The sequence below is a fragment of the Eurypyga helias genome, unplaced genomic scaffold, assembly GCF_000690775.1.
Source record: "Eurypyga helias isolate BGI_N326 unplaced genomic scaffold, ASM69077v1 scaffold898, whole genome shotgun sequence".
In the NCBI taxonomy this organism is placed as follows: Eukaryota; Metazoa; Chordata; class Aves; order Eurypygiformes; family Eurypygidae; genus Eurypyga; species Eurypyga helias.
In genome coordinates this window covers 1-12,591 of record NW_010267416.1, presented here as the reverse complement: position 1 = coordinate 12,591, position 12,591 = coordinate 1, and the positions used below count along the sequence as shown (strand labels likewise).

The 12,591-nt window shown below is 43.0% G+C and overlaps 1 protein-coding gene across 1 annotated transcript in view; it reads right to left on the bottom strand.

Annotated features, from left to right (window-relative positions):
- UNC93A (unc-93 homolog A (C. elegans)) overlaps positions 1-10,591 on the bottom strand; it is a 19,050-nt gene extending 8,459 nt beyond the window's left edge. Inside the window, exons 1-5 of the mRNA XM_010157403.1 lie at positions 10,404-10,591; positions 9,368-9,597; positions 5,703-5,828; positions 2,663-2,880; positions 1,408-1,543 (exon numbers count right to left, since the gene is read on the bottom strand). Coding sequence (XP_010155705.1) covers positions 1,408-1,543; positions 2,663-2,880; positions 5,703-5,828; positions 9,368-9,597; positions 10,404-10,591 — 898 coding nt within the window. The remainder of the gene's footprint in view (positions 1-1,407; positions 1,544-2,662; positions 2,881-5,702; positions 5,829-9,367; positions 9,598-10,403) is intronic.
- Positions 10,592-12,591: the final 2,000 nt, after the last annotated feature.

Here is a 12,591-nt window from a genome sequence, read left to right as displayed (position 1 = left end):
TGCCGGTCCCAACACCAACCCCTCAGGAAGGCCGCTCATCACTGGTCTCCACTCAGACATTGAGCCATTGAGCACAACTCTCTGAGAGCAACTGTCAAGCCAGTTCCTCCAAGGCTTCACACCATGGAACTCTGCCAATCATTTCACTGAAGAAGCCCAAGTCTGCTCTCCTGAGGTCCAGGGTAGGGAGCTTGCTATTCACCCTCCTCGCCTCCATAAGGATCTCAAACTCCACCATTTCATGGTTGCTGCAGCCAAGGCTGTCCTTGAGCTTCACATCCCCCACCAGCCCCTCCCTGTTGGTGAGAACAAGGTCCAGATTGGCACCCCTCCTCATCAGCTCCTCTATCACTTGGATAAGGAAGTTGTTATTGACCCATTCCAGGAACCTCCTGGCTTACTTGTGCCCTGCCATGTTGTCCGTCCAACAGATATTGGGGTGGTTGAAGTTCCCCATGAGAACCAGGATATATGTGAATGTGAGGCTTCTGGTATCTGCTTGTAGAAGGCCTCATCCACTCGCTCGTCCTGGCCAGGTGGCCTGTAGCAAACTCCCACTACTGTATTCCCTCTTCCTGCCCTCCCTTTAATCCTGACTCATAAGATCTTGGTCAGCTCCTCATCCATCCCCAGGTAGAGTTTCATGCACTCCAGCTGGTCTCTGACATAGAGAGCAACACCCCCTCCATGTCTTCCTTGCCTGTCCTTCCTAAAGAGCCTGTATCTTTCCATTCTGACACTCCAGGCACAAGAGCCATCCCACCACATCTCCACGATGCCAGTGAGGTCATAGCCCCTCATGCATGCACACACCTCAAGCTCCTCTTGTTTATTTCCCATGCTCCATGTGTTCACATAGAGGTATTTAAGATGGGCACCCAATGAAGTTGGCTTGCAGACTGGAGCATCTAGAATTCCCTTGTTTTGCCTGCCAGGTGTTCTCCTTGTGACTTGTGATTCTTCTCCAGGCTCTGGGCACCTGTTGGTGGCACAAGTGGTTTTGCCCCCTTCCCCCTTCAAACCTAGTTTAAAGCTCTCTCGATGACTCCCACCAATTCATGGGCGAGAAACCTTTTTCCCATTTCAGACAGCTGAACACCTTCTGTTGCCAGCTGGCCTGGTGCCATGTAAACCTCCCCATGATGAAAAAAACCCAAAACTCCACCACTGGCACTTTCTGAGTAGGTAGCACCCTCAAAAGCAGGGTGAGCTACACCACTAGTGAAGCGATGTAAGACAATGACCTCAATACAGTGGTTAACTGTGCTGCCTCTCTTCTCATAAATGAAGTTTGCCTCCACATTGCCTTTGGTTTTAATTGATAGCTGATGGCAAGATCTCCCTTTGTAGTGCATGCAAAGGGAGGAACACTGGCTTTGATATATTACATGAGTGACCTTTACATACCTAATGCAAATAGAAATTTTCTACCCGTGAACTGAGAGATCTTTCCGAAGAGCAGAGAGCAGAGGGAATTTACAGCTGAAAAGCAGATCATCACGTAACCAACATAATGTATCCCCAGGGCACAGCTCACATACGTCTGGAAGAGAAGAGACAGTGGTGACATGTTTTCTTCAGTGAAAATATGCAGCTAAGGTTCAAGGGTCTTAGCCCGAGTATTTGGCAAATACCGGCGTGGTTGAGATCAAAGGAGTGCAGCTACAGAGTTTGCTGCCAAGTCTCTGGCATATTGACATAGTTGGCCTTCAGCAGCAATATTCCTAACCCACTTCCCAATCAGAGTGATGCCATGCAAACAGACCAGTAACAAGCAGGAGAAGAAACTGGAGCACTGCTTGCCATGCAAATAAAAGTCCTGGAAGTGGCACTATGAATTTTCTGCCCTTCCCTTCAGAGCCCAAGAGATGAAAATTTACAGTCAGCACTATGGTCATTACAGAGCAGCTCCCAAGAGATGAAGAGGACCTCACCTAGAAGAGCATACAGCCAATGGAGGTGGCCAGGGTGTGCCCCTTTCAGCCCATACCAGCAGAGCAGCAAACGCCCTCTTCTGTCTGCTTGTATGGAAGCTTACATGTCAAATAAGCAGCAAGTTTGCCCCCTTTCTTTGGAGGCTTTCTCAACAAATATCTGGAGAATGCACCTGTTGTGTCTAGGTTTGTAGAGAAACTGGAGGAGCAGAGGTGGTTTTGATCAGTTCAGTCTGTCAGGGTTTGGACCTGTTGCACCAGTGACTGGTGAGGGTTTCCAAGTCGAGGGTTTGCCCTCTTACTGTAAAGGTTCTCAAAATAAAAGACATGGTATGTGTGCTGACTTGCACTTACACAAACTCTAGGGAAACCAGAAGGAAGGAAGATATAAAAGCCTTGCAGACTTCTGGCTTTTCTCCCAGTTTGTTATTTACAACAAGTTGCAGGGTTTGAACCTGTAGCTCTCTGCTGTGGCCTCCACTGGTGAGTTAAGCTCTCTACAGCGTTCTTTTTAAGGTTGATCCAAGGGACATATTTAGTGCTGGCCTCTCCTGTTTGAAGATGTCATGCAGAGTTCATTCAAGTAGAAGTAAGCAGTAATTTAGCAAACCACAAATCACCACTGAAAACATCTTCATTTAACAAGTAAATACAGATCAGATGCAAGAGTAAGACACAAGGGCACAAAAACTAATCAGACACAAACAGATTTTCATTGTCATCCACACCTTTGTGTAGTCACCAGAAAGAAATCCCTGTTCAAACCCACTGTACATTGTCAGAGGGATTAGAAGACACTGCCTTTTATCTTTAAGGTGCTGGAAGGTTGCTAGGAACGTAGACCAAAATGTTGGTGTCTTTAGTGTTTCTTTCTCAGTCTCTGCTTGGTCAGATTTGATCTGGTCCAGAAATATAACAATCAGCAACACAGCTAGCACACCACTAGCTGCAAAAACAAAACAAAATGTTCATGAAAAACTGAGGAATGCTGGAAGAATGATGGGAAGTCGCTTGCTGCTGTTATTGTTCTGACTTAGTGCTGAGCTCTCTGTGGGACGTTTTGGCAGATGCATCTGATTCTGCTTCAGTGTAAAGGCCACTTCTGTGTAAACAAGAAGGCCTGATCTCCATTCACATCTTCTGCATACAGCTGTGCACCTCCCAAATCCCCTCAGTTTAACCATGACCAGCCCGTCGTGACAGCCACCGGGCCAGCTGCGCGGCCGCAGAGGCTGATGGCTCACCCTTCCAGGCTAAGCCAGGGCTGGCGGGGACAGGGAACTGGCCAGAAACAGCTCCCTTGGGAGCTATCAAAAGCCTTTAATTCAACACAGGGGAGGAATATTCACTTTTAGTGCCAAGGTTTTCATAGCTAGGGGGGAAATCTTCCTTCAAATACATGGAAAGAATAATAAAGGTCTAGAAGTAGAACTGCTGTCTCGGATCCCAGTATATGTTGCTTTTTTGGGGGTTTGGTTTATGTTTTTTTTGCAGCTCAGAGCCATGCTTTGAGTACAGAATATGTGCTATTTTAAAAATGATAGTAAGCAACTCTGGATGACTTGAAAAAGGTGGAAGAAACAGCTCTGAACCTATCATTTCCTAGCCAAAGCAGCGTATGAAAGAGTACATGGGGTAGTTAATCAGAAAATAATCATGTACATATCGGTCTAGGTTTGTTGGTTGTGAAGTGAATTAATGCAATTTTTTCATGTTATCGGGAAGATAACTGTGTGTCATAATATACATGAAGCAGCCAAAGATGCACAACTGATTGCTTTGTTACAGATGCAAGGCATTATTATGTTTCCTCTCTTACTTATGCTGACTAGAATTCCACCCAGGGAAACAAGTGGAGTTCAGAGAAAGAGGAAAACCAGAAATCTCTTCCCATCCACAATGCCTGTTTAATGTGTTCCTTTCTGTGAACTTTTAATGTCCAAATATATTAGCAGTTTTACAGTAAATTGCCTCAATTACTTATTGCTTATTATTTCTCATCCATATCTCCCAGAATGAAATTGTATTCTCTAGTTTCCTGATTTTCTACTGTGGCTGAGCTATAAACCCATTGTGATGTAAGTCATTATCTGTTCTGCCAGGGTGTTTATTAGAGCTTGTGGGCTGTTTGCAGGATTTATATGGGTGCAAGCAGGACATCCATATTTACAGGAAAAATATTCTAAGAAATATGTAAAATGAATCAAGAGCAATTATAGGAGATAAGTTACTGCGTGGCTTAATAGTCATTGGAAGGAACATAAATGGAAGCATCCACAGTCCTTGAGAAAACTAAACAACAAAAGACTTATCCATTATTGTCTCCACCCAAGCTGGGCAAAATATATACTCAACAACCAAATAGAGGAATGTGAATTAAATATTTAGCTATTTGGTTTCCCTCGAGGTAGGAGAAGTCGTATCTTTTATTAAGAGCTTAGAAGAAAAATGAAACCCTACTGACGCGGGGTCAGTAGACAGCAGGGTTGCATTCATTTTGCATGAGCAAAGCCTAAGGGAGTGCTGTATATGTTAGTCATCAAATTTAAATTTAAATTTGTGAGCCAAACCTGCCTTTAGCAGAAAGGCATCAGCTCCAGCACACTCTGGAAGGGAAATGGAGGGATATTCTTCACATTTTCTCACCAATTAGGAATGGAGATTGGGGAAGGTGGGGGGGTTTGCTGCGATGACCTTGTCCGGTGAGGGCTGGCTCTGACCAGATCCCATGCTCTCTGTTTGAGCATATGACAAATTCAGTGCATCTGTCTCAGCATAGATAGTGCATCTATGTGCAGAGACTGGAAAGATATTTTAACAGAGCTAAGGTAACATACTGTCTTGCCAGACACTTCCCCTTCACCCAGAGAATAACTTGTTTTGAGCCAGATACTTTTTGAACTTTCCTCACTGAATGAATCCTTGCACATCTATTTTCGTCTCTTCAATTTTTGATGGCATCAGCCTTCCCTGTCTTTGATTCCTTTCTAGCCTTATGCAAGGAAGGTCTATAGCAGCTGTAGTTACTAAATGGGAGATGTGCCAATTTGTCTAGTGCTTCTCCTTATCTTTGCCTTTCACACTAAGGTATTATAATTCAAGCCTCACAGCTGAGAATTGACTGAAGTTGTAAAATCTCAGCAGGGATCCAAAAACCTCCACCCAAGTGACTGTGTATTCCGGGAGCTGTGGTTCAGGTCCACCTCTACTTACAGTGCAGTTCTTGTGCTAAAACTGTTTGACATGTGGTAGGACACCAGCCAGTTCTGATAGGCATCTCCAGATGACTAGAGTTCAGGTACCACTAGCTGGGCTGCTCTTAGCATCTTGGACCTCTGCATGCATATATAAATCTGCCCAATGCCATCAGTAACTAGTTCACTATTGCTGATCCTGAAGGTAGTGAATTTAAAACCATGTCAGGCATGACTGGATAAACTGCTGTAATCCTCTAATTGCAGTGCGGGCATACTTTTGTCTGTAGAGCGACACTGACTTTAGGTGAAACAGTGGGGCCACCATACTGGGCTTCAGCTTTGTTCCAGGTGAACAGTATAAAGAATGTCTTCCTCCTTTAGACAAAAATGGTACAAAGCATTTGAAACTATTTAGGAGGGACTGGTTCACAGTTCTCACATGTCTTACTTCCTTTTAGCAAATTGGATTGCAGGAGGGAGTTAGAAACTTAATCTGCAAAGTCATGCTAGGTTTCCCAAAGAGTAGGTTTTCCATCAGTGATATTCATTAAAGATTGTGTGGATTACTTACCAGTGTAGATCCCTAGCAGAGTGTATATTAAGGAGTTGGAGGGTTGTGCTGACCCTGTGCTGTTAGTCGTACCAGTCATGCAGTCATACGCCCCGCAGCATGCCAGGCTTTCTTCTGAGATTTCCACTAATTAAGTGGAAAAGAAAGAAAATGAAAGGCAGGTCAGGGAGGACACCAGCTGAGTGCACACTATGTGTAAAGATATAAGGAGAAGATAATCCAGCACTTGGTGATTCGTTCTGGTTTCAAGTCCTTACTGATCAGGGATGTTTAACTTCAGAATCTCAGTTTAACACATGAAAATTTGGTTTAACAGAAACAGTTGCTCAAAATGGAACACTGAACACATGGAGACATGGACTAAAGCCAGAGGCTGAAATCTGAATCCAAGCTCAATTTGCATTTAAAGTTCCAGTGGGTATCTGTACATCTTAAACATTATACCCCCCATGACAGCTCCTTCAGTTTACACCACCTCTGTACTGATAGACCTCAGTTCTTACAGCCAGAGCACATTATCCCTCTCCAGATAATTTCTGTATATATTATAGGAATGGAAACTACCTCGAGACATATTTTTGTTTTATAAATTCAAATTATGATTACCCACTAACTTAGTCTTCCAAGAAGACTTTTCCTGGTTTTATTGTTCTTGAAACTAGAACAGTTTGGCAGGGTTTGGAGTAAGACCTCTGTTCAATCGCATCAGTGTTGTGCTGGGCAACATGTGCATGTACTCACATGACACTGTGCCCGCTTCCATCAGTACCTTTTCTGTAAAGGAAAAATACAACCCAGAGTGTGAGCCTGATTAAGCTGTGCAGTGGGAAAGGATGATCAAAACAGCATACTATTATTTCAGTGCTTTCACTGCAGAATTTGTCTCTGGTCCAAGCATAATACCTTGTCAATACCATGGCTAATTCCTTGAACAGGACTTGATCTTTAATTTTTCAATTAGGGTTATTGTGTAACTACTTGTTGTGTGTTTTTCCTCATTGCTTCCAATTAAAGCTGCTGCAATGTGAACCAACTGTTTAACTAGCTTCATAAACAACCCTAGGTTCAACATCTGATAAAACTTATTAACATAAAGAAAATCATTACCTTATCACAGCCAGTGGCTACTGCTACAGTCTTGAACAAACAGATCCTCAGCAAAATTACCATATGCTAAAGGTCAGTCACACTAGTGAAGTGTGGCAGTATGTAAAACAAGTTTTTAATCTGTGCATCAACTAAAAATGAAGATACACATGCAGTTAGTGATATGGAAGCTGCAAGGCAGGGTTTGCTCTCTTCCTCTGGAAATAAGGCTGCAATATTGATGAGTGAGAAAGGATGACTTGTAATTTACATTGATTGCTGCCTTCTGTTGTAGTATTATCTCATGGTGTAGCTTGCCCAGTTGTCTCTGGTGCAGTGATGCAGGCAATATGTCAAGCATACATATGTGTCTGAATTTTATGCATTTTGATCCTGCTGCAGATACATACCATAACTTTCTGAATGCTCAGGGAAATTATACGTTTTAAGTATATGAACAATATGGGTGGATACCCTTGCTGCACTGTCAGAGGAGAGGAAAAGAAGTGAGGGACTGGAGATCCTTACCCTCTCACCTCCCAAGGAGCTCCCTCTAGGTTAAAACTGGGTCTCACTGAGAAGGCACAGTTGGGGAGCTTATGGCATGATTGCTCATCAGTGTTGTGAAGATATGCAAGGCCTTTGGCTTTGAGAGCTGTTCACAGCACACCTCCAGGAACACAGCATTTCCTGAAATCCAGTGTAACTGATAAAACTAGTAAAAGTGTTTCTTTAGAATTTACAAGAACATTCTCAGTTGTAAAACTAGGAGGGGATTTAGAAGACAAAAAAAAAAAAGTTTTTTAATCTTATTAACCTAATGTGTGCTGTGAGGCAGAGAAGAATGAAATGGTTGCAGTCTGTATAGACCTCATAGCAGCACCACAGCATTGCAACCTGCAAACGAAACGAGGACGGTCCCTCTCGAGACATTGTGTGGCACAGTGATCAGTTAAGCAGGGCTCTGTTGCATTTGATACAGTCCTTTAGCATTCTGCTTTGATGGTGTTTCATCTATAGTTGCTTGGGTTTAAAGGAAGCATGATTCTCCACAAGTATCACATCTTGTGACAACTACTCTGTGTGCTGATTTTGGCTGGGACAAAGTTGATTTTGTTCATAGCAGCTGGTGTGGGGCTGTGTTTTGGATTTGTGCTGAAAACAGTGTTGATAACACAGAGATGTTTTTGTTACTGCTGACCAGTGCTTACAGGGAGTCAAGGCCATTTCTGCCTTTCTCACCACCCACCAGTCAGTGGGCTGGCAGTGCACAAGAAGCTGGGAGGTGACACAGCCTGATATCAAGCTCCGCACAAAAAGCTGGGGGAAGAAGCTGGGGGGGGACATAGGGAGTGATGGCATTTGTCTTCCCAAATAACCGTTACATGTGATGGAACCCTGCTTTCCTGGAGATGGCTGAACACCTGCCTGCCAATGGGAAGTGGTGAATGACTTCCTTGTTTTGCTCTGCTTGCATGTGGGGCTTTTGATTTACCTATGAAACTGTCTTTATCTCAACCCACAACTTTTCTCATTTTACTCTTCCAATTCTCTTCCTCATTTCACCCAGGAGGAGTGAATGAGCAGCTGTGTGGTTCTTAATTACTGGCTGGAGTTAAACCATGACACTTTGCCATAAACTCAAAAATTCAAAGATTAAAACCTGATGCCGGCTTCCTGACATTTCGTTTTAACCTTATACCTTTTTGATTGCCCTCCGGAGGACATACTGTTTAACTGAGCCAGGGAAGAGAGGTAGCTTCTTGCTATTCATAGCAGCAGTGTATATGGAAATCTCTTTCCATGTTTATCCTGTTCTGACTATTTGACAGTCTAGGGAATGCATGGGAGACTGCAATGATAATACACTGTAGCACTTTGAATATCCAAGGCAGCATCCAAGTATTAATTTATCTTCATAACTGCCCTTTCAAAGCTTGCACCAATTACAAGCATGGGAAATGAGGGCAGCGCTGTTGAGTGATTTCTTCAAGCTACATTGGCATCTGCTGTCTGAGCCTGAAATACAGCAGAGGAGCCCTGGCATGCCGACTCCTGCCAACAGCTATTTCTATTTCTTCTTGACAATTCTGTAAAGCACTGATTTTCAGCAAGCACCAGCATCAGCTTGACTAACCTTGAATGTTTAACAGCAAATTAATCCAATACTACAAGCTTTGTGAAAAGGCTGCTTCAGTGTTTTGCCTTTTGTTTTAACCCACTTTAAAAAGAAGTCAGATGTGAAAGACTGTCACTGACAACAGCCTGTCTATGCTTTACAACACAGAGGTGGAATTCAAAAGGAATTCAGTAGACATCTAGTTGTGAGCTAGTTGTCTGAACTCTCTTTATAGCCAATGAAGTGTTGATAGAAAATAGACACTTCCAGAGAGCAATTTAGCCCCTCTATTTCAAACATCTACCTTCAGAAGAACTAAGTCAAATCTGAAGTGCCCGTTTCCAATTACTAAGAAGGCAATTGAGGGTCACCAGATCAGCTACAGAAAACTAGCTTTTAACTATCTAGAACTTGCTAATGTTTATAGAAAGAAGCACCAAGATTTTAAAATATATTTTACCTTTTTTGGAACCTTGGCTGAATATCAGGGATGAGATAAGATTTCCCCAGATGCCGGAGGACTGAAATATCAGAAAGAAGACCCCGAAGTATTGGTTGATAATGTCCTTTGCATTTTTTCCCGCTTTCTGCGCATATGAACTGCCAGCAATGGTGAGGTAAGTGCATTTGGCAGACCAGAGTGGTGCTCCTCCTAAGCCCAGGATCACAGAGGTAGGGATTAGTGTGTACCTGCCAAAGAACACTTTATTTAGCATAATCATCCATTAGCATAATAATCGTTTTCCCAAAGATCCAGAGGCAAAAATAAACCTCAAAGAAATAGATCTATCCCATGTATAATTCAATAAATCTACTACATGGAACCAAGAAGGGGTCAGTCTTATGAAGCTGAGATGTATGAGCACTCCCTGCTGTGTGCAGGGTCTATGTGTAGGCTAGGCTGGCTAGGTCTGTCCTCGTGTGCCCTATCCTTTTGTAACTGGGAATTAAATTGAACCTGTGCTTCAGAAGATGGATTGCAACAACTTTCCCCCACAGAGTTGCATCCTCTGTCGCTGAAGAGCAGAGGTAAATTATTCACCAACCTCTGTAAGGACAAGGGAGGAGCTGGTCTCCACCTGTGGTCCTCTGCTCCCAGAGCCCCTGGCTGGCAGAAGCCTTCCCTTCAATCTTTTCAAAAACACTCCTACAGATCATTTGGATTTTGAATTAAACTTCTCATTATGGATTTTTTTTTTTCCCCCTGAAGGGCAATCTCTGCTACACAAATGAGTTAGAAAAGCAACTTCAGGTGGGAGGGTGGATGCTTTCAATCTGGCTTTTTGCACATTTTCACCTCTCTGCATCACCTGCTACTAGATTTATTTATCCCTGTTTCTTGCAGGTAACACCTTTTGTATCCAGCTTTCAAATCCACAGAGGTAGACTAGAAGTCAAGAAAAAAAAAAACCAAAACAACCAAACCAAACAAATAACATTGCCCTCACTGATTTTGTTCAAAAACAATAAATGGGGTTAAAACATTTAAATTGTACCAGCTAGCGTAGAAGTTCCCTAAGGAGAACGCAATGTAGCAGCACATAGAGCCTGCGATGGTCCACTTGCAGCCCAGCTTCTTGATGAGGATTGGAGGGAGGAACATGGACGATAAGATGAGCGCAGCATAGAGAACACTCAGAGAAGCAACACCCAGGCCTTCTTCTGAGTGGAGACTGCTCTGCATGGACAAAACCAGTAGTTGAGACAAATTTTATCACAGGTATATGTTACTATGGTGTACAGAGAGTGGCTTCAGGCATAGAAAGACACAGAAGCTGGGGCTGGGTATTCACAGATTCACAGAGTGGAAGAGGTTGGAAGGGATCTCTAGGGGTCCAACCCCTCCTGCCAGAGCAGGATCACCTAGATTACACAGGAACAAGTCTGTCTGTTCTCCTTTCCCCAGAGCAACCTGATTATGGTCTTAGGGTTTTCCTCACAATGATAACCCATTTATGAAAATACAGTACAGAACCAGGTGAGGACTGGTCAGATTCAAAGCTTTGGAAGTTCAGACTTTAGATTATTTAACATTATTTGTTTGAGTTTCTCTTTGAAAGCAAGCTGAATGGAGGATAATCTCTTTTCTTGGTTTTCCCTTTTGGTCTCAGGCAGGAATATCCTCAGATCTGCATTGCAAGGGATGACTTAGCAACACTGGAAGATTCTTTGCTTTAAACTAAAGGTCTGATAATTTCTAAATTCTTCAGAGGCCAGGGTCCAAATATCCTAATATACTCACAGCAGCCCTTTGTAGTTGGAAGTAACTGATTCGCTCACATTTTTACAAGGGAGGAATAAGATTTTACTGATCTAACCAGGTTTTATATTTTTATGCACAAAGTACTTCTCTTATCTTGATACTGTGAAAGTTTCAATGAGAAGATCAATATGCTGGTTATCAACATTTTCCTGTTAGTTTTCATTAAAAGCTTGTGTGATCTGGTGTGATTTTGTAATGGGAGAATGGGTGCAGGGCTGCATAGCACTGGAGAGTACTGGAGGAGAGTGAGGCTGCTGGTAGCTGTACTAGAGATTTCCAAGCCCTGTGTTGGCTCTGTGGTCCAGCCATGGAGGACCATGGTGGCAGCCGTGTGGCTCCCTTGGTAAGAAGCAGGCATCAGGACAGTGAGCTGAGGAGCTTCTCTGTTGAGCTGTGTCAACGTATTTGGGAATCAGAATTGTTGCATTGTAAAAAGGGAAGGAGGCCTTTTGATCACTGAGCTCTTATTTCTGAAACACCACATGCCGAGTTTTGTCAGCTACAGTTTCCAAAAATTAGGAGCCAGAACTCCAAAATCATATGCTTAGCTTAACTGTTACTGTTTTTTGTGGGACAGGCAGGTGGAATGTTGAAATAAATTATTCATATTTTTAATGCATCTCCTGCAGGCTACAATACAATAAAATAAATGACTTTTGGTTGCATCTCACCAAGACCTCTTTAACCACCAAGGCAAAATGGAGAGAGGAGGGTTACTCTGTGAATCAGCACCATTCCCTCCTGCAGCATTACGGGAGACTTTATGTTCCAGCACTGAGTGTGCACTGTTTCAGATGGTGGAGCTGACTCATGGCTTCTTGGGTTTACCATTCTCCTCATTGATATTCTGCCCAGCTTGTCACATCTCCATCCATTTTTGGGACTGTTTTTGAAGAACTTCCTTGAACTTGGAATTTGAACATGTCAGCAAACAAATAATGCTTGGGGAGAGAAGAGAGAGATGTACAGAGCTAGCAGGGACCTCCTCCCGGAACGAGGTTAACCCCTTGTTATTGCAAACAAATGTGTCATGTTCTATATCAAGCTCCACCTTTAAAGCATACAGATTCCCGCAGCAGTTGGACAAAACTTTCTAGAATCCAGTTGGCCAGGGTCATCTTTTAATATCCTCATGGATGGCTTATATCCATTTATTTGCCATTAGACCAGCAGTGTCTTCTAGTCTGAAAAGTTCCTCCTTGTGTTTATTTACTCTGAAGTATTCATAGACAGTAACACTAACCCCCAGTCTTCCAGTATGGCTATACTAAACAAGCCAGCTCTGGTGGTACACTGAAGTGTTCAAGACATTCTAGAAACCACCTCTGCTGGTGTGTTCTAAGATGTTAATGCCCATACAAGCCACAGCTGCCTTTGATGTAAGATAATATTTTTGATTATTATGTTACATCATGACAGCA